Source organism: Oncorhynchus masou, chromosome 6 (assembly GCF_036934945.1).
Source record: "Oncorhynchus masou masou isolate Uvic2021 chromosome 6, UVic_Omas_1.1, whole genome shotgun sequence".
NCBI lineage: Eukaryota > Metazoa > Chordata > Actinopteri > Salmoniformes > Salmonidae > Oncorhynchus > Oncorhynchus masou.
Window position 1 is genome coordinate 81206377 of NC_088217.1, and position 23288 is coordinate 81229664.

The following is a 23288-nucleotide window of genomic DNA, read 5'->3' on the forward strand; positions in this document are numbered from 1 at the left end:
TAGCCATGCCCACTATGTACTGTATACCCTAGCCTAGACCCACTATGTACTGTATATCCTAGCCTAGACCCACTATGTACTGTGTATCCTAGCCTAGACCCACTATGTACTGTATATCCTAGCTTAGACCCACTATGTACTGTATACCCTAGCCATGCCCACTATGTACTGTATACACTAGCCTATCCCACTATGTACTGTATATCTCTGATCCATGCCCACTATGTACTGTATACAAAGCCTAGCCCCACTATGTACTGTATACCCTAGCCATGCCCACATTTATGTACTGTATACACTAGCCTAGACCCACTATGTACTGTATACCCTAGCCATGCCCACTATGTACTGTATACACTAGCCTAGACCCACTATGTACTGTATACCCTAGCCTAGACCCACTATGTACTGTATACCCTAGCCATGCCCACTATGTACTGTATACACTAGCCTAGACCCACTATGTACTGTATACACTAGCCTGAGACCCACTGGATGTACTGTATCATCATTAGTCATTTGTCAACATTGTACTGTAATTCAGATGGGAAAACATGAGCATAATGTTGTACAGCACTGAAAGTAAAGGGGCTGAATAATTTTGCACGCCCAATTTTTCAGTTTTTGATTTGTTAAAAAAGTTTGAAATATCCAATAAATGTCGTTCCACTTCATGATTGTGTCCCACGTGTTGTTGATTCTTCACAAAAAAATACAGTTTTATATCTTTATGTTTGAAGCCTGAAATGTGGCAAAAGGTCGCAAAGTTCAAGGGGGCCGAATACTTTCGCAAGGCACTGTATATAAAGTCCATCCCCAAGCCCTCTCAGGAGGTCAGTGGGGACACACCAGGGTTGGGGCTCTATGTCTCTCATGTCCGATCTCATTCGGAAGTCCCCTCATCTGTCTCCGTAACGGCTGTTGGAAGGAGAGGACCAAGGTGCAGCATCGTATGTTTCCATATTAATTCAATGAAAACTGAAATAACAAAAATAACAAAGAGAACGACCGAAACATTTCTGGCTGGTGCAGACACACAACAGAAAACAACTACCCACAAATCATAGTGGGAACACAGGCTACCTAAGTATGGTTCTCGATCAGAGACAACGATTGCCAGCTGCCTCTGATTGGGAACCATACCAGGCCAAACACAAAGAAATAGAACATAGAACACAAAACATAGATTGCCCACCCCAATTCACGCCCTGACCAACCTAAAACAGAGACATACAAAAGGAACTAAGGTCAGGACATGACAGTATCCATCCTAAGAAAACCCTTTAGAGAACCAAACATCCACAAGGTAACAGGTACAGTAAGGTAGCAGTCATCATGATGTAACATCAACATCTGTTCAGCGTCTCAATGTCGTTTTGTCTGGAACAAACCCTGAAATAACATAGAAAGAATGTTCCAGGGCCATACATACACACACCTCCAATCCAGCTCGTCCAGTTGTCAAACATAACATTAACACAACTTTAACACAACATTAAGACAACATTAAGACAACACAACATTAACACAACATTAACTCAACATTAAGACAACATTAACACAACTTGAACATAACAGTAGCACAACATTAACGTAACATTAAGACAACACAACATTAACACAACATTAACTCAACATTAAGAAAACATTAAGACAACATTAACACAACTAGAACATAACAGTAGCACAACATTAACGTAACATTAACACAACATTAGCGCATCACAACATTAACACACATTAAAACAACATTAAGCCAACAAAGCATTAACACAACATTAACGCGACATTAACACACATGAAAACAACATTAACACAACATCAACACAACATTAACATTAGTGTGGGAACACAAGATCCATTAAGCCACGGTTAGCGGTGTGTGTGTGTGCAGCCTACGGCTAACCTCTCACACCTTCTATGGATCCAACATTCAACCAAAACCACAGCCATACCTTCATAAGCACTGAATATCTTTCTCCAGAAGAAATAGATGAATATAATATGTGCAATTGTGGCTAGCGTTGGACGCAGGTTGAAAACCTCTGATGTGGAAGCCAATTGGAGTTTCATAACGAGGAGAGCTTCATAATGACCACACATAGGCAGCGCCTCTCCGCAGGACAGCTATTGGAGGTCTTAAGGAGGCATGTTATCGTCATTACTGGCCTGCGTGGCTGAGTTGAACTGAGTTGGACAGAGCTAATAGGAGTAGGATTCTCTATGGATGGTCCATGGCCAGGTATCACTCCGAGTTCATGTTGAATCAGAACTGACAGCGGGATGTTTTCACTCAGAGTACCACTAATAGTTCTGTTGACTAGAGAACAAAAGCACAGAGGGTCCGGGTTGCCAAGCCAGTGTCAACGACACACAGAGACACACACATACTGTATCTAAGCCAGTGTGAGCTAAACACATGTAGACAGACACACTAAAACCCGACTGTACCTACACTTTACAACACAAACTATTAATGAAGCCAACTTAGCTGCACTTTGAGGAGGGAGTATTTTCACAGTTCTCTCACAGTCAGCTGCATTCAATGTCATATATGTGTTAGAATATTAAACAAACGTCACATGAAAATGTCTGGTTTCATCTCTAAAGCATCTACTTCAACAAATACACATTCACAACCTCTGTTGACTCATCATGGGCCAGAAGCTGTTCATAACACATCGTTCCTCTAGTCTAGTCTGTCTCCTGAGGGTTTGGTGAAGTTTGGCTGCTCCGAGGCGTCCAATGAGGAGGCGTTACAGAGTTTGGCATGAGGGAATCCAGTTTAAAGGTAAAGAGATGGATTTGGATGAAGAGAGGAGAAGCCGTTTTGCAAAGGAATGGATCTATCTGGAAAGACGTCAGTCCACAGCCATTATTCGCTCACAGCATCTTAATGTTGGAGGACGAGATGGTGGGAAGCATTGATTTAAGGCTGTTCTGGCAGGGTAAGAGGTTTTCTGGAAGTGCTGAGGAAAGCGGTGGGGAATTTTCTGCTCTGGACTAATGGTGACCAATGAAAATGAAAATGCCTGAGGTGCAATTCTGAATTGGAAGGGCTTTCGCAGTGTCAATTGGTAAGTGTTTTGGTCTAAGTGTTTGGAGGAGAAAATGACATTTAGCAGCTCGTCTATGGTAATAAAGAATTTGCACAGAACGGGTTTTATGAAACTGCCACCTATTTCTTTCTCTCAGATTGTTCGAATTTAAATTGAACTGACACAAAACAATATGTTTTATTGCTGTTTCATGCTTCACAACCACATAACACCTTGGACAGGTAAACATTAGGAAATGTCTTTCCATCTGCCAAAATGTGTTACAGCTCAACCATAACAAACAGGATTCTTCTGTCTTGTTTTGAATGCCAGAACAGAGAGAGGATTTAGTGGCCTGCGACACTTTGACCTCCCGCTTATAACTGCCCCCCCGTGTTAGCCCAGGGTTAAAGGGGAATGACAGTGGTCATCAGTCAACATCCTCACTTAGAAGTGTCAGTCAGGGAAAAAGGGAGGAGGGAGGTCAGGGAGAGAGAGAGGAAGACAGGGGAAAACGGAGGTTCTCTAGAGATGGAGACTTAAGGGAGTCTACGAGGAAGCAGAGAAAAAGAGAGTAAAATCACTGAAGGTAGAGGCTGACTTCTAGTTCTATATCTGTCTGGCACATACATGACACACACACATACACACAGATCCCTCCCTCCCACTCACACACTCACACACACCTCTTGGGTTGACCTATCGTTACACTGTAGCTTCAGCGGTGGATCTGTCCGTCCTGTCAGCCACTGGTTACAGTACAGGTGAAACACAACCACAGCCACCGCTCTCCCTCCGCCAGCTCAACTCTGCTCTAGACCAGTCACAAAACACATCCGCTCTCCCTCCGCCAGCTCAACTCTTCTCTAGACCAGTCACAAAACACCTCCGCTCTCCCTCCGCCAGCTCAACTCTCCTCTAGACCAGTCACAAAACACCTCCGCTCTCCCTCCGCCAGCTCAACTCTCCTCTAGACCAGTCACAAAACACCTCCGCTCTCCCTCCGCCAGCTCAACTCTCCTCTAGACCAGTCACAAAACACCTCCGCTCTCCCTCCGCCAGCTCAAATCTCCTCTAGACCAGTCACAAAACACCTCCGCTCTCCCTCCGCCAGCTCAACTCTCCTCTAGACCAGTCACAAAACACCTCCGTTCTCCCTCCGCCAGCTCAACTCTCCTCTAGACCAGTCACAAAACACCTCCGCTCTCCCTCCGCCAGCTCAACTCTCCTCTAGACCAGTCACAAAACACCTCCGCTCTCCCTCCGCCAGCTCAACTCTCCTCTAGACCAGTCACAAAACACCACCGCTCTCCCTCCGCCAGCTCAACTCTCCTCCAGACCAGTCACAAAACACCACCGCTCTCCCTCCACCAGCTCAACTCTACTATAGACCAGTCACAAAACACCTCCTCTCTCCCTCCGCCCATTCAAGTCTCCTCCAGACCAGTCACAATACACCTCCGCTCTCCCTCTGCCCTCTCAACTCTCCTCTAGACAAGTCACAAAACACCTCCGCTCTCCCTCTGCCCGCTCAACTCTCCTCTAGACCAGTCACAAAACACCTCCGCTCTCCCTCCGCCAGCCACCGCTCTCCCTCCGCCAGCTCAACTCTCCTCTAGACCAGTCACAAAACACCTCCGCTCTCCCTCTGCCCGCTCAACTCTCCTCTAGACCAGTCACAAAACACCACCGCTCTCCCTCCGCCAGCTCAACTCTCCTCCAGACCAGTCACAAAACACCACCGCTCTCCCTCCACCAGCTCAACTCTACTATAGACCAGTCACAAAACACCTCCTCTCTCCCTCCGCCCATTCAAGTCTCCTCCAGACCAGTCACAATACACCTCCGCTCTCCCCCTTTGCCCTCTCAACTCTCCTCTAGACAAGTCACAAAACACCTCCGCTCTCCCTCTGCCCGCTCAACTCTCCTCTAGACCAGTCACAAAACACCTCCGCTCTCCCTCTGCCCGCTCAACTCTCCTCTAGACCAGTCACAAAACACCTCCGCTCTCCCTCCGCCAGCCACCGCTCTCCCTCCGCCAGCTCAACTCTCCTCTAGACCAGTCACAAAACACCGCTCTCCCTCTGCCAGCTCAACTCTCCCTCCGCTCAACTCTCCTCTAGACCAGCTCCGCTCTCCCTCCGCCAGCTCAACTCTCCTCCAGACCAGTCACAAAACACCTCCGTTCTCCCTCCGCCAGCTCAACTCTCCTCTAGACCAGTCATAAAACACCTCCGTTCTCCCTCCGCCAGCTCAACTCTCCTCTAGACCAGTCACAAAACACCTCCGCTCGGGACATGAAAGCAGAGCGAGACTCAAAGGAACTCTCGCCAGCTCCCCAGAGAGCCACTATCCCAGGACTACAGCGTAACACATGGGAAACCTGCAGAACACAGTGTGGCTTGTGCGCTAACTACTTCTTATGTACTGAAGGACAGTAGCCTACCATATCAGCCGACACACTCATAGTTTGGTTACATGATATGCATTGATTTACGTCTGAAATGGCAATAGATTTTTTCAAGTACATCAAGTACCTCTTATTAGAAATCTACATGCAATATAATTACAACAAAGGACATTGATTGTAAGTAGTTACAATGTAAAACATCTCCCAGCTCCTCCATCATGTCTTTTGGCAGATGAAGACAAAGAGAACTTGTGTTTATTGGTTTTGACACTTAAGACTATCTCAGAATGAGCTTTCCACCCAACAAGCCAAAACAGAACACAGTATCAATCAATCCATAACATTAGAGGACACAGTACAGCCAGCTCTCTTACCTGTTCAAATATGGAATTCTCTCACGTTCTCTCTCCTTCCCTCTCCTCTTCCCTCTTTCTCCTTCTCCCTCGTTCTCTCTCTCCCCTCTCTACTGTCTCTCTCCTTCAAGATACCAAATAGAGACACTCTCCCACTGTCTGCCCCCCCCCCTCCGCTCAAAACAACAGGAGTAATCCCAAACACGTGCCAGACCAGCTAGCCAGTGAATCTGTGCATGTGTGCACATGCACGTGCACGAGCGTGTGTGTGTACGCACACACCTCTCAACTTCTCCAGGATCCACACTTAATGCTGCTGGCTTCTGTTCAATCCGTCTGTGGCCAACAAAGTTGAAAACACACTATATAAGGCCAAGGCTCCAGGCTTCTTCTGACTGCAGTACCCTAAACTAGAAAAGAGGAACAGAGAGAGAGCTCTGGATGCAGACTGGGACTAGAACCCACTGTTGTGTTCTGTTCTTCCCTCATGCCTGCAGCTTGACCTTTACATAATCTATGTTATCTCCCTCTGGCTTTTTCTCTCTCTCTCTCTCTCCCTCTCTGGCTTTCTCTCTCTTTCTCTCTGTGGCTTTCTCTCTTTCTCTCTCTCTCTCTCTCTCTCTCTCACACACACACACACACACACACACACACACACACTCTCGTTCTCTCTCTTCCTTTTTCTTCCCCCTTTGGTTTTTCCTCTATTGATGCACACGCATGCTTGTGATGGAAAGAGTTAGCTATGTGCTGTGTGTATGAAAAGCAGAACTTCCTTAACAGGATGGGTGGGGGGGGGGGCTTGGAATGTGATTGACAAAACACTCTAAATCCCTCCTTCTTTCCTCATGTCAGTCTCTGTTTCTGTCTCTCTTTCTCTCACTCTGTTTTTCTCTCTATTTCTCTTTCTCTCCTTCTCTCTCTCTGTCTCTCCACCTCCCTCTCTATTTCTACCTCTCTCTCTGTCTTTTCTCACTCTCTCTCTCTCTTTTCTCTCTCTCTCTCGCTCTACACTCTATCTCTCTCTCTCTCTCTCTCTCTATCTCTCTCTCTCTATCATGACATTCTCAGCGTACAGGTTAAACATGAGTTGGCAGGCTCAGAGCCAGTTCCACCCATGACCATGCTCTAGCTGGTTCTACAACACACAGTCAGTCCCAGGTGCAGTGTGTGTGTACATTCCTCTACATCTACATAGCACACTATAGATCTGAGAGAATTTATTATTCTATTTCAGGTTGGAAATCAGCGCTGTTGGTGTACAGGCAGGTAGATAACAGAATGTAATGTAAAACACTGGGTGGGTGGTTGAATGTTTGAATAGAAAGAAGAGCTGCTTTTGTGTTATCCAAACATTCACGTGTTGTGAGCCACCTTTTCCAACGCTTTTTCAGTTTGTCTTGAGATAAAGCCAGATCAATACAACCAATGTTTCTAGCCAGGATCCAGTCTTAAGACGTATCTCAGCAGGAACCAACCACAAACCATAAATGGGAAATGTTTTAGGATACTTGAGATGGTTTTTGTGTGCTTGCTGGTGCTTGATCTCCTGTGGGGTAGATTTAGATGTCATGCACTCTGGGTGAACTTGGTGCTTTCCCTCCAGACAAGCTGGGAGGGTAGATTATACCATCAGTCATCGGCCCTTTACCCGGCTATTAGCTCTGTCATACCGTCTGTCTGCTAGTCCAATCTATCTCCTGTATATCTCTGCCATACCGTCTGTCTGCTAGTCCAATCTATCTCCTGTATATCTCTGTCATACAGTCTGTCTGCTAGTCCAATCTATCTCCTGTATATCTCTGCCATACAGTATGTCTGCTAGTCCAATCTATCTCCTGTATATCTCTGCCATACAGTCTGTCTGCTAGTCCAATCTATCTCCTGTATATCTCTGCCATACAGTCTGTCTGCTAGTCCAATCTATCTCCTGTATATCTCTGTCATACCATCTGTCTGCTAGCCCAATCTATCTCCTGTATATCTCTGTCACACCATCTGTCTGCTAGCTCAATCTATCTCCTGTATATCTCTGTCATGCCGTCTGTCTGCTAGCCCAATCTATCTCCTGTATATCTCTGTCATACCATCTGTCTGCTAGCCCAATCTATCTCCTGTATCTTTCTCTCTTGCTTTCTTTCTCTCACTCTATCTCACTCCTCTCTTTCCCTCTCTCTCTCTCTACCATCTGTTTGCTAATGCAATCCATCTCCTGTATGGCTCTTCCATACCGTCTGTCTGCTAGTCCAATCTATCTCCTGTATATCTCTTCCATACTGTCTGTCTGCTAGTCCAATCTATCTCCTGTATATCTCTTCCATACCGTCTGTCTGCTCATTCAATCTATCTCCTGTATATCTCTGTCATACCGTCGGTCTGCTAGCCCAATCTATCTCCTGTATATCTCTTCCATACTGTCTGTCTGCTAGTCCAATCTATCTCCTGTATATCTCTTCCATACCATCTGTCTGCTAGTCCAATCTATCTCCTGTATATCTTTTCCATACTGTCTGTCTGCTAGTCTAATCTATCTCCTGTATATCTCTTCCATACCGTCTGTCTGCTAGTCCAATCTATCTCCTGTATATCTATGCCAGTGAAGGCTGTTTCCATGGCGACACTGTGTGATGGCCCTTTGAAGTTGCGTGTTTGTGCCTGGGAAACAGAGTGGCTTCTGTAGAGGCAAGGAGTGTGTCCTCATATCTCCCCTCTCTCTGTCTCTATTTCTTGCTATCTATCTTGCTATCTATCTTTCTCTCTCTCTCTCTCTCTCTCTCTCTCTCTCTCTCTCTCTCTCTCTCTCTCTCTCTCTCTCTCTCTCTCTCTCAATATCTCCCTTTCTCCTTCCATCTCTCTTTCTCTCCACCGCTATCTGTCATTCTACCTGACAACCCACCCCTTCACTCTCCTTCCCTCTCCAGTCAGTGTTAAAGGCCTTGGTCATGTTTGTCTTCTCCTCTGTGTCTATGCATTCTTTCTGAGGTGAAATGGCAAATAGCGCCAATACAGACAGACCTCAAGTGCCTCCGTGTGGCCCCTGGACACTCAAAAAAAACCTGAGTAGGGGCCCAATAACGAGTATTTCCTTATACCGATGTAGGATCTTAATTTGACCACCCTTTTGCAAAAGAACGTTCCTACAATGCAGGAAGAAAAAAAAACTTCTAGTGTATTTGAGGTTTAAAAAGGTTTCTGAAGTTTGTAATTTCCACTTTTAAATTTCAGACTTGGTCTTCCCTTCAGACAAATATCAAGATCAACCACTACAAAAATGTCCATGAATTATAATTCACATAATAATTCACATTTATTAATTTTCCTTGCAGGCTCAAATTAAGATCCTTCATGTGTATATTCTCAGACATTCTCAGACGACAGAAAAAAACAAGTCATTGACAAAGTCATTAAAGATTCCCTACATTTCATGACTGCCCATTGAAGTGTTGTTTCTCTAAATTCTGCCTCTAATAAATCCATTTCTCCCTCCTCGATAGCCAATGATCTGCTCCGAGCTCATCTTAATGTTATGGTTAGGCAAGCAGCAGATCAGTAATCCCGAGATGGATTTGTAGCCAACTAAAGATGAAACGCGACCGCCTGACTCGTCTTGTGGAGATTATTTCTAACTGCTGTATTTTTCTTGGAATGACAGAAGAACCTGACTGTTTCTAAAAGGAGAGGCAGCAGACGTATGTGACTTTACAGTGGAATCTAATTCTAGATGCAGCAGAGTTGGTGTTTTGGTCGAGATCAGGCAATGTTTTGACAGCGCAAAAATGACTAAAATTCAATACTACTACAGTCACTATCAAAACCTTACAACTGAGAAGTCAACAATTTATACAGGTTTCAAGTTAACTGAAGGCAATCAGCAGTATCCTAAACCTGTTATGAATCAAGTGCCATGTTGAGTATTTGTAGTGTTTTTGCTACTGTTTTTTTAACATCTCTGTATTTTAGTTGCTGTCAGAATGGATCCCCGGAGTGGCACTCGGAGGAACTAGAATCCCTTCGAGGGTTCTTAGAACCCATAACAATAGTGGAGTCGACTTCACAATTCCAAAACATCACCCTGCTCCATCTCTCACACTAACACAATGTGAAGGCCCAGTAACAGTCACAGTCACACACCCGGCCCGGGTCGGTCGGTTAGGTGGTCCACTCATGGACCACGGCCACAAGTCATTTCCTCCACGTGTCGTTATAAACCCCTGGACTGCATCCAACAACTGTCAGCATTGACGACTAGAGGAAGTTTACAGACCTGATTACTGGAACACTGGGTTCTTTTCAGGCAGCAATGGTCTGCCCGTGTCTGATGCGTAAACAGCTAGCGGTAACCGGTAATGAGCGCTAACCTGTATACTGTGTCACTACAGTGTAGCCCGTGTAGTGGAAAGCAACAGCTCCATTTTCACAACATTTCCCAAGCTAAAAATACCTGGAAAACACAGGATGTGTGTGTCGATGAGATCAACTGTTTTACTACGATAATATCTCAAAGCATATCATCAAGACTGAGCACAAAAACAGCATGTTTTGAGAGTAAGACTGAGGAGTGCGTTTGGGGTGAGTGGAGACGACAGCTTCAGGGTCTGGTTGGAAAGCGAGCAAGAGACATGGCCAAAACGTACCCCCCCCCCCCCTCTTTCTCTTTTCTCTCTTCTCTCCCTCCTCCCCCTTTCCCTCCCTTAACCCTCAACGCCAAACCAAGAACCCAAGATCCCACAGCACGACAGCAGCATTCCAGAAAGCTTTTCTGTGACAGGACAGTAACAGAGTAGTGAGGGAACGGCAGTGGGAATGGGGTTCAGAAGCAGCAGCAGCAGAGACAGCTGGAAATCCATTCTGAGACGTGGGAAACCCATAGGTTTCAGTGTAGCTGAGGGCACACTGTCCATCACACTGTCCATCACTCTGTCCATCACACTGTCCATCACACTGTCCATCACACTGTCCATCACAATGTCCATCACTCTGTCCATCACACTGTCCATCACACTGTCCATCACTCTGTCCATCACTCAGTCCATCACACTGTCCATCACACTGTCCATCACACTGTCCATCACTCTGTCCATCACACTGTCCATCACACTATCCATCACTCTGTCCATCACTCTGTCCATCACTCTGTCCATCACACTGTCCATCACACTATCCATCACACTGTCCATCACACTGTCCATCACTCTGTCCATCACACTGTCCATCACACTGTCCATCACACTGTCCATCTGTCCATCACACTCTGTGTCCATCACTCTGTCTGTCCATCACACTGTCCATCACACTGTCCATCTGTCCACACTGTCACTCTGTCCCATCACACTCTGTCCATCACACCATCACTCTGTGTCCATCACACTGTCCATCACTCTGTCCATCACACTGTCCATCACACTGTCCATCACTCTGTCCATCACACTGTCCATCACACTGTCCATCACACTGTCCATGTCCATCACTCTGTCCATCACACTGTCCATCACACTGTCCATCACACTGTCCATCACACTGTCCATCACTGTCCTATCACACTGTCCATCACACTATCCATCACACTGTCCATCACACTGTCCATCACACTGTCCATCACACTGTCCATCACACTGTCCATCACACTGTCCATCACACTGTCCATCACTCTGTCCATCACACTGTCCATCACACATCCATCACTGTCCATCACACTGTCCATCACACTGTCCATCACACTGTCCATCACTCTGTCCATCACACTGTCCATCACACTGTCCATCACTCTGTCCATCACACTGTCCATCACACTGTCCACACTGTCCATCACACTGTCCATCACACTGTCCATCACACTGTCCATCACACTGTCCATCACACTGTCCATCACACTGTCATCACTCTGTCCATCACACTGTCCATCACTCTGTCCATCACACTATCCATCATCACTCTGTCCATCACACTGTCCATCACATCCATCACTCTGTCCATCACTCTGTCCATCACACTGTCACACTATCCATCACTCTGTCCATCACTCTGTCCATCACACTGTCCATCACTCTGTCCATCACACTGTCCATCACACTGTCCACACTGTCCATCACTCTGTCCATCACTGTCCATCACTCTGTCCATCACACTGTCCATCACACTGTCCATCACTCTGTCCATCACTCTGTCCATCACACTGTCCATCACACTGTCCATCACTCTGTCCATCACTCTGTCCATCACACTGTCCATCACACTGTCCATCACTGTCCACTGTCCATCACACTGTCCATCACACTGTCCATCACACTGTCCATCTGTCCATCACACTCCATCACTCTGTCCATCACTCTGTCCATCACACTGTCCATCACACTGTCCATCACTCTGTCCATCACTCTGTCCATCACACTGTCCATCACACTATCCATCACACTATCCATCACTCTGTCCATCACACTGTCCATCACACTGTCCATCACTCTGTCCATCACACTGTCCATCACTCTGTCCATCACACTGTCCATCACTCTGTCCATCACACTGTCCATCACACTGTCCATCACACTGTCCATCACACTGTCCATCACACCATCACTCTGTCCATCACACTGTCCATCACTCTGTCCATCACACTGTCCATCACACTGTCCATCACACTGTCCATCACTCTGTCCATCACTCTGTCCATCACACTGTCCATCACACTATCCATCTGTCCATCACACTGTCCATCACACTGTCCATCACTCTGTCCATCACACTGTCCATCACTCTGTCCATCACTCTGTCCATCACTCTGTCCATCACACTGTCCATCACACTGTCCATCACTCTGTCCATCACTCTGTCCATCACACTGTCCATCACACTGTCCATCACACTGTCCATCACACTGTCCATCACACTGTCCATCACACTGTCCATCCATCACTGTCCATCACACTGTCCTGTCTGTCCATCACACTGTCCATCACTCTGTCCATCACACTGTCCATCACACTGTCCATCACTCTGTGTCCATCACTGTCCATCACTCTGTCCATCACACTGTCCATCACACTGTCCATCACATCACACTGTCCATCACACTGTCCATCACTCTGTCCATCACACTGTCCATCACTCTGTCCATCACACTGTCCATCACTCTGTCCATCACTCTGTCCATCACACTGTCCATCACACTGTCCATCACACTGTCCATCACTCTGTCCATCACTGTCCATCACTCTGTCCATCTGTCCATCACACTGTCCATCACTCTGTCCATCACTCTGTCCATCACACTGTCCATCACTGTCCATCACACTGTCCATCCATCACACTGTCCATCACTCTGTCCATCACACTGTCCATCCATCACTGTCCATCACACTGTCCACTGTCCACATCACTGTCCATCTGTCCATCACACTGTCCATCACACTGTCCATCACACTGTCCATCACACTGTCACTCTGTCCATCACTCTGTCCATCACACTGTCCATCACACTGTCACTGTCCATCACTCTGTCCACTGTCCATCACTCTGTCCATCACACTGTCCATCACTCTGTCCATCACACTGTCCATCACTCTGTCCATCACTCTGTCCATCACTGTCCATCACACTGTCCATCACACTGTCCATCACTCTGTCCATCACACTGTCCATCACTCTGTCCATCACACTGTCCATCACACTGTCCATCACACTGTCCATCACACTGTTCATCACACTGTCCATCACACTGTCCATCACACTGTTCATCACACTGTTCATCACACTGTTCATCAAACCTATTGTTGACTGGTCATGACTCATACAACCACAGTGACTTCTGTATCACAATACTATCCATACTAGGATACTACGTAACGTGCATGGCCAATACACTACTTCCTGTTACGTTAGTGTAGAGGTTTGGTTGGTGTTTTAGTAGCTGTGAGACAGCTCAGGGCTAGGTTAGTAGGACATCAGTCCAGCTGTGTTTGGGTGGACATAACATGATAGGTCATGCAGTAACAGAAGACACATTGTTGTCACTGTCCCCTCTCTCTGCTTTGGAGCAGAGCCTCCTATTCCCAAATGATGGGGTCAGGATCCAATCATGTTCTCTTAGCTATGTGGTTCCCAACCTTTTTCGGTTACTGTTGCACCAATTGAATTTTGTCTTCTCAAGTAGGCAATGTGGATAGGCCAAGGCCCCCAGAGGTCCTTTTATTTATTTTTATTTTATTTTTATTTAACCTTTATTTAACCAGGTAGGCAAGTTGAGAACAAGTTATAATTTACAACTGCGACCTGGCCAAGATAAAGCAAAGCAGTTCGACACATATAACAACACAGAGTTGCACATGGAGTAAAACAAACATACAGTCAATAATACAGTAGAAAAATAAGTCTATATACGATGTGAGCAAATAAGGTGAGATAAGGGAGGTAAAGGCAATAAATAGGCCATGGTGGCGAAGTAAATACAATACAGCAATTAAAACACTGGAATTGTAGATTTGACAGTAGATGAGTGTGCAAAGTAGAAATACTAGGGTGCAAAGGAGCAAAATAAATAAATAAATACAGTAGGGGAAGCGGTAGTTGTTTGGGTTATTTATAGATGAGCTATGTACAGGTGCAGTGATCTGTGAGCTGCTCTGACAGCTGATGCTTAAAGCTAGTTAGGGAGATAAGTGTTTCCAGTTTCAGAGATTTTTGTTGTTCGTTCCAGTCATTGGCAGCAGAGAACTGGAAGGAGAGGCAGGAGGAATTGGCTTTGGGGGTGACAAAGGAGGAATTGGCTTTGGGGGTGACAAGTGAGATATACCTGCTGGAACGCGTGCTACGGGTGGGTGCAGCTATGGTGACCAGCGAGCAGAGATAAGGCGGGACTTTAACTAGCAGGGTCTTGTAGAGGACCTGGAGCCAGTGGGATTGGCAATGAGTATGAAGCGAGGGCCAGCCAACGAGAGCGTACAGGGGCTTTGGTGACAAAACGGATGGCACTGTGATAGACTGCATCCAATTTGTTGAGTAGGGTGTTGGAGGCTATTTTGTAAATGACATTGCCAAAGTCGAGGATTGGTAAGATGGTCAGTTTTACGAGGGTATGTTTGGCAGCATGAGTGAAGGATGATAGGAAGCCAATTCTAGATTTAACTTTGGATTGGAGATGTTTGATGTGAGTCTGGAAGGAGAGTTTACAGTCTAACCAGACACCTAGCTATTTGTAGTTGTCTACATATTCTAAGTCAGAACCGTCCAGAGTAGTGATGCTGGACAGGCGGGCAGGTACAGGCAGCGATCGGTTGAAGAGCATGCATTTAGTTTTACTTGTATTTAAAAGCAGTTGGAGGCCATGGAAGGAGAGTTGTATGGCATTGAAGCTCGTCTAGAGGGTTGTTAACACAGTGTCCAAAGAAGGGCCAGAAGTATACAGAATGGTGTCGTCTGCGTAGAGGTGGATCAGAGACTCACCAGCAGCAAGAGCGATATCATTGATATATACAGAGAAGTGAGTCGGCCCAAGAATTGAACCCTGTGGCACCCCCATAGAGACTGCCAGAGGCCCGGACAACAGGCCCTCAGATTTGATACACTGAACTCTTTCAGAGAAGTAGTTGGTGAACCAGGCGAGGCAAACATTTGAGAAACCAAGGCTGATGAGTCTGCCGATGAGGATGTGATGATTGACAAGAGTCGAAAGCCTTGGCCAGGTCAATGAATACGGCTGCACAGTATTGTTTCTTATTGATGGCGGTTAAGATATCGTTTAGAACCTTGAGCGTGGCTGAGGTGCACCCAGATTGCATAGCGGAAAAGGTACGGTGGGATTCGAAATGGTCGGTGATCTGTTTGTTAACTTGGCTTTCGAAGACCTTAGAAAGGCAGGGTAGGATAGATACAGGTCTGTGGTAGTTTGAGTCAAGAGTGTGTCCCCCTTTGAAGAGTGGGATGACCGCAGCTGCTTTCCAATCTTTGGGAATCTCAGGCGACATGAAAGAGAGGTTGAACAGGCTAGTAATAGGGGTTGCAACAATTTCGGCAGATAATTTTAGAAAGAAAGGGTCCAGATCTAGCCCGGCTGATTTGTGGGGGTCAAGATTTTTTGGAACATCAGCTGACTGAATTTGGGAAGAGAAATGGGGAAGGCTTGGACGAGTTGCTGTGGGGGGTGCAGTGCTGTTGACCGGGGTAGGGGTCCTGTCCTTATTTTGTCTTTCTTTTCTTCTGTTAACTAGATATTTTTTGTTATTCTTTGTTAGCTAGCTAGCTTCTTCCGGGAGAGTCCCTAGCAACTGCTTAGCAACTGGTAAACAATTCAGCTAGCTAAGATAACTGTACAATTTAATGAAAAATAGTTACTTTTTCCAAAGCCTATCTTCTTTGTTTGTTGCTTGTTTTGTCTCCAATTCAGTCTTGCAGTTTTCTTTTGCTTTTTTCCAATGTACTTCACTCTAAAAACCATATAATTTGAAATATTTGTAGGAGCTCAATTTTTCAGCAGCTGCTGCTCAATTTGGAATCCGGAATTTTGTCCTAGTAGTCCCTGTGGACAGGCCAAGACCCCCAGAGGTTCTAGAACCCCTGTGGGTAGGCCAAGACCTCCAGAGGTCCTAGAAGCCGCAGTGGATAGGCCAAGACCTCCAGAGGTCCTAGTACCCTTGTGGATAGGCCAAGACCTCCAGAGGTTCTAGTACCCCTGTGGATAGGCCAAGACCTCCAGAGGTCCTAGTACCCCTGTGGATAGGCCAAGACCTCCAGAGGTCCTAGAAGCCACAGTGGATAGGCCAAGACCCCCAGAGGTCCTAGTACCCTTGTGGATAGGCCAAGACCTCCAGAGGTTCTAGTACCCCTGTGGATAGACCAAGACCTCCAGAGGTCCTAGAAGCCACAGTGGATAGGCCAAGACCTCCAGAGGTTCGAGTAGCCACAGTGGATAGGCCAAGACCTCCAGAGGTCCTAGAAGCCACTGTGGATAGGCCAAGACCTCCAGAGGTTCGAGTAGCCACAGTGGATAGGCCAAGACCTCCAGAGGTCCTAGAAGCCACAGTGGATAGGCCAAGACCTCCAGAGGTCCTAGAAGCCACTGTGGATAGGCCAAGACCTCCAGAGGTTCGAGTAGCCACAGTGGATAGGCCAAGACCTCCAGAGGTCCTAGAAGCCACAGTGGATAGGCCAAGACCTCCAGAGGTTCGAGTAGCCACAGTGGATAGGCCAAGACCTCCAGAGGTCCGAGTAGCCGCAGTGGATAGGCCAAGACCTCCAGAGGTCCTAGAAGCCACAGTGGATAGGCCAAGACCTCCAGAGGTCCTAGAAGCCACAGTGGATAGGCCAAGACCTCCAGAGGTCCTAGAAGCCACAGTGGATAGGCCAAGACCTCCAGAGGTCCTAGAAGCCACAGTGGATAGGCCAAGACCTCCAGAGGTTCGCAGTGGATAGGCCAAGACCTCCAGAGGTAGCCACAGTGGATAGGCCAAGACCTCCAGAGGTGCGAGTAGCCGCAGTGGATAGGCCAAGACCCCCAGAGGTCCTAGTAGCCGCAGTGGATAGGCCAAGACCTCCAGAGGTCCTAGAAGCTTCTGTGGACAGGCCAAGACCCACAGAGGTCCTAGAAGCTTCTGTGGACAGGCCAAGACCCACAGAGGTCCTAGTAGCCCCTGTGGACAGGCCAAGACCTCCAGAGGTCCTAGTAGCTTCTTTGGACAGGCCAAGACCCACAGAAGTCCAAGTACTCCTGTGGACAGGCCAAGACCTCAAGAGGTCCTAGTTGGTTGGGAACCACCATAGCTAACTCATAGCTTAGGAATGGGTTGCAGCTTGAAACATGTTTTTTGAATTTGTTGGTGGATCACATGAGAATTCACAGGGCTTAAAGTTGTGGGTCACAAAGCCAACCTAGGAGAGAGGCCCCAAGATGTGACCGCCTTTTTGGGGCCGTGCACAGCTACTGTCTCCAAGCCTTTCAGCTTCATCTCCAGCTCTGTCAAACCCCCGGACCACAACATAACACAATCCAGACCAACCACCTACACATCAACAACCATAACAAACACCGAAGGGTCACTACAGTTCCTCTGTCTATAGCAGCAGAACAACACAGCACTCACCCCCAAAACATGAACGGGCAGGAACGAGTCACTACGACCGAAACCAGAGTGCCTTTGCGGTTTCAACAACATAGATCAATGGATAGACAGTCGGTTGGTTTGTGTTAAAGGCAAAGGAAAACATATTAATCCAAGTTATAACTATGCGGGGATAGCATGGCGATTAGTCCCTGTCTGCCTGTCAGCACTGTCGGGTATCTACTGGGTTATGTCTGTGGAATGTTCAGATGTTGTGTTCTGGTACATCTCTCTTAAATTGAGGGACATGCAGCAGCTCCTCATTGCTTGTCTATTTCCGTTCAAAGTTAGAGGAATGTTGCAGAGATGTTACAGCAATGTTGTGAAATGAGAGCGAGGTAACATTGTTATGAATTGAGGAGAGCATGTAAATGAAAGCCGTAGTCTCGGGACACTGTGTATATACATCAAGATAGAAGAAATGCTGAAGATTAGCATAAGCACTGCCCAAGTCTTCCTGATCACAGAAAGCCTCGTATGACATGTTTACAGTACAGGGTCAACACCGAGTCAGCGAAAGAAAGCATGGCCATCGGCCTTAGTCCACATTCATGTTTGCATTAAGGCTATTTGCTTCTCCGTGGTTTATGGTCTGAGACGATGAGCGCGCCAACACAACATTGTGTTTCATTTATTTTCATCTAGCGGTCATTTCAGCGGATTAAGCTAACATAAATGTTTTGCCTTAGCTAAGCCAACACAGGGATAAGGGCAGTAACAGAATTAAAGGGATAAAGTCTGTCCAAGGGACTGTAATTGTTGATGAAATCCACCGTGCTTAAACACTCAGTTCTTTCCAAGAGCTATGATTAGAATCTGTTTGGCTCCGGTTAGTTAGCTAAAGGACTGATTTCAGCATCTCTCTTTTAAACAGTCTATCTTAATCTCCTTCTTTTTTCTCTCTCCATTTGTCTTTCTCCCTCTCTTCTTCTCTCCTTCTCACTTTCACCCTTGTTTCAATCTCTTCTGCTCTCTCTCTCTCTCTCTCTCTCTCTCTCTCTTCTTCTCTCATTCTCACTCTCACCCTTGTTTCTCTCTCTTCTGCTCTCTCTCTCTCTCTTTGTCTCTCTCTCTATTTCTCTCTTTGCTCTCTCTCACTCTCTCTTTTGCTCTCTCTCTCTCTCTAGTTCTTTCTTTCGCTCTCTTTTGCTCTCTCTCTCTCTCTCAATTCAATTCAATGGGCTTTATTGGCATGGGTAACATGTGTTAACATTGCCAAAGCAAGTAAGTTAGATAATATATAAAGTGAAATAAACAATAAAAATTAACAGTAGACATCACACATACAGAAGTTTCAAAACAATAAAGACATTACAAATGTCATATTATATATATACAGTGTTTTAACAATGTACAAATGGTAAAGGACACAAGATAAAATAAATAAGCATAGATACGGGTTGTATTTACAATGGTGCGTGTTCTTCACTGGTTGCCCTTTTCTTGTGGCAACAGGTCACAAATCTTGCTGCTCTGATGGCACACTGTGGAATTTCACCCAGTAGATATGGGAGTTTTTCAAAATTGGATTTGTTTTCAAATTCTTTGTGGATCTGTGTAATCTGAGGGAAATATGTCTCTCTAATATGGTCATACATTGGGCAGGAGGTTAGGAAGTGCAGCTCAGTTTCCACCTCATTTTGTGGGCAGTGAGCACATAGCCTGTCTTCTCTTGAGAGCCATGTCTGCCTACGGCGGCCTTTCTCAATAGCAAGGCTATGCTCGCTGAGTCTGTACATAGTCAAAGCTTTCCTTAATTTTGGGTCAGTCACAGTGGTCTCTCTCTCTCTCTCTCTCTCTCTCTCTCTCTAGTTCTCTCTTTCTCTCTCGTTTGCTCTCTCTCTCTCTAGTTCTTTCTTTCATTCTCTTTTGCTCTCTATCTCTTTCTCTCTCTCTCTCTCCCTCTCACTATTCTTGTCTCTCTCTCTCTCACACACTGTTGCTCTCTCTCACTTTCTCTCTCTTTCCTCTTACTGTGATATAGTATGGCTATTTTCTTCAGGGACAAAGTCATCTCAGAGATTCAATGTTACCCATTAACCTAACATTACCAGCCAGCCAACCTTCGCCTGTGAGTCTCTCACTGCAGCCTCTACAGGATACATAGTTCAGATCGGCAAGCAAGCAACTTGCTGTAAAGATAACGACTATGCAGAGCACTGCTCTAAGCTCAGTTTTAAATTGTCCCTTCTAATTGTTAAGGTTATGATCATGAGGACGGTACGCTGATCCCAGATCTGTGTCTTCAAAGTGTTCTCCTATGGGGACAGCCGGAGACACCTTATTGATTCTAGATATCGGCTGTTTTTCTAAGAGTGTATGCAGAAGTCCTACACAGGTTACAAGTTCAAATCCCCGAGCTGACAAGGTACAAATCTGTCGTTCTGCCCCTGAACAGGCAGTTAACCCACCGTCATTGAAAACATTGTTCTTAAGGTAAAAAAAATGAATGATTCCAGGTTTCACTGACTGTTGTCCTTCTCTCTTTGACTCAATGGGTACGGAGGTGGAGGACAGGGGGTACGGAGGTGAGGGGACGGGGGGGGGTATGGAGGTGAAGGGGAGGGAGGAAAGGGGTACGGAGGTGAGGGGGAGGAAGGACAGGGGGTACGGAGGTTGAGGACAGGGGGTACGGAGGTGAAGGGGAGGAAGGGGGGTATGGTGGTGGAGGGGGTACGGAGGGGGGGTACGGAGGTGGGGGACAGGGGGATACAGAGGTGGAGGACAGGGGGTACGGAGGTGGAGGACAGGGGGGTACGGAGGTGAAGGGGAGGGAGGACGAGGCGGTATGGAGGTGAAGGGGAGGGAGGACGAGGGGGGACGAGGGGGTATGGAGGTGAAGGGGAGGAAGGACGATGTGGGGGGTACGGAGGTGAGGGGGAGGGAGGACAGGGGGTACAGGGGTGAAGGGGGGGAGGGAGGACGAGGACAGGGGGTACGGAGGTGAGGGGGAGGGAGGACAGGGGGGTATGGAGGTGAGGGTGAGGGAGGACGAGGGGGTACGGATGTGGAGGACAGGGGGTATGGAGGTGAAGAGGAGGAAGGGCAGGGGGGTACGGAGGTGGAGGACAAAGGGTTACGGAGGTGGAGGACAGGGGGTACGGAGGTGAAGGGGAGGGAGGACAGGGGGGTACGGAGGTGGAGGACAGGGGGTTACGGAGGTGAAGGGGAGGGAGGACGAGGGGGTACGGAGGTGAAGGGGAGGGAGGATGAGGGGGTACAGAGGTGAAGGGGAGGGAGGACGAGGGGGGTACGGAGGTGAGGGGGAGGGAGGACAGGGGGTACGGAGGTGAGGGGGAGGGAGGACGAGGGGGTACGGAGGTGAGGGGGAGGGAGGACAGGGGGTACAGAGGTGAAGGGGAGGGAGGATGAGGGGGTACGGAGGTGAGGGGGAGGGAGGACAGGGGGTACGGAGGTGGAGGACAGGGGGGTACAGAGGTGAAGGGGAGCGAGGATGAGGGGGTACGGAGGTGAGGGGGGGAGGGAGGACAGGGGGTACGGAGGTGAGGGGGAGGGAGGGGGACGAGGGGGGTACGGAGGTGAGGGGGGGGAGGGAGGACAGGGGGGTACAGAGGTGAAGGGGAGGGAGGATGAGGGGGTACGGAGGTGAGGGGGAGGGAGGACAGGGGGGTACGGAGGTGGAGGACAGGGGGTACGGAGGTGAAGGGGAGGGAGGACGAGGGGGTACGGAGGTGAGGGGGGGGGGAGGACAGGGGGTACGGAGGTGAAGGGGAGGGGGTACGGAGGTGAAGGGGAGGGAGGATGAGGGGGTACGGAGGTGAGGGGGGGGGCAGGGGGAGTACGGAGGTGGAGGACAGGGGGTACGGAGGTGAAGGGGAGGGAGGATGAGGGGGTACGGAGGTTAGGGGACGGGGGGGTACGGAGGTGAGGGGGAGGGAGGACGAGGGGATACGAAGGTGAGGGGACGGGGGGGGTATGGAGGTGAGGGGGATGGAGGACGGGGGGGTATGGAGGTGAGGGGGATGGAGGACGGGGGGGTATGGAGGTGAGGGGGATGGAGGACGGGGGGGTACGGAGGTGAGAGGGAGGGAGGACAGGGGGTTACGGAGGTGGAGGACAGGGGGTTACGGAGGTGGAGGACAGGGGGTTACGGAGGTGGCATTAGATGGTCCAACAAGCTTGGTACTCTCATCCACTCAAACCACCACTACCATTGTAGTAATGGCTGTCAGGCGGGTGTGAGGGAGAGAGAAAGAGAGAGACAGAATATAAGAGTGCAAGAAGAGAGGAGAGAAAGAGACAGAGGTCCCCTTCAGTTACCACCTCCGTAGTTACAAATCTGAAAAGCAAAATAATTTTCCTCCTCTGCCCGTTCCCTTCTCTTTCTCTCTCTCCTTCCCTCTCTCCATGTGTTCTTCCTCTTCCACAGCATCATCACTTGTTTTCAGGAGGATGGGGGCAAGGGCTGGGGCTGGGTTTGTGTGTGTGTGTGTACAAGTGAGTGTGTATCTGTGTGCGTGCATGTACGAGTGAGTGTGTATCTGTGTGCGTGCATGTACGAGTGAGTGTGTATCTGTGTGCGTGCGTGTACGAGTGAGTGTGTATCTGTGTGCGTGCGTGTACGAGTGAGTGTGTATCTGTGTGCGTGCGTGTACGAGTGAGTGTGTATCTGTGTGCGTGCGTGTACGAGTGAGTGTGTATCTGTGTGCGTGCGTGTGTCCATGTGTGCTACAAAACAGGAGCTGCCAGGGTGAAACAGGCACAGCTGCCTCTCTGAGAGGACTGCCGTCTCCTAACAAACACAACATTACCTTTTTGGTTCCATTTGTTTGTCTCTGCCAAAATACCACCCCTCTGACTCTCCTCTGGAGCCCAAGGATATTAAAATAGAAAGGATTCCATGGCTTCCTTACCTTCACCTCACACTTCTTATGGATGCCCAGCTTGCACACTGAAAGACAGCAGAAAACACAGAGTTAGTTTAAGGTCACATGTAAGATACTATTCTATTCTCTCTGACCTGAGGACTTGGCTTTCTCTCAGACGCTGCTACCTCTTGGAACTGTTCTAAATAACCAAACACACGCACACACACACACGCACGCACACACACACACACACACACACACACACACACACACACACACACACACACACACACACGCACTCACGCACGCATACAAAACACACACACACACACACACACACACACACACGCATACACACATACACACAGATATAAACACACTCCTGTGTTTAGCCTCAGATGACTGCCATATTGGGTGGGAAAAGGCCAGCTCTTTACCTTGTTAGGAGAGCAGGGCTTTTATAGGAGAGATAAGTTAAGAGGAGCTACAGGGGTCAGACCTGGCAACCTTCCCTGGGCTGTTAAACCCCTCTGTGCTGCCCCCATGTGGCAGGATACAGTCAACATCACAGT

General features: G+C 47.9%; 1 protein-coding gene across 1 annotated transcript in view; it reads right to left on the reverse strand.

Annotated features, from left to right (window-relative positions):
- LOC135542784 (tensin-1-like) overlaps positions 1-23288 on the reverse strand; it is a 185639-nt gene that overhangs the window by 98761 nt on the left and 63590 nt on the right. The window contains 1 exon segment of the mRNA XM_064969978.1: positions 22762-22799. Within this exon segment, the coding sequence (XP_064826050.1) occupies positions 22762-22799 (38 nt within the window).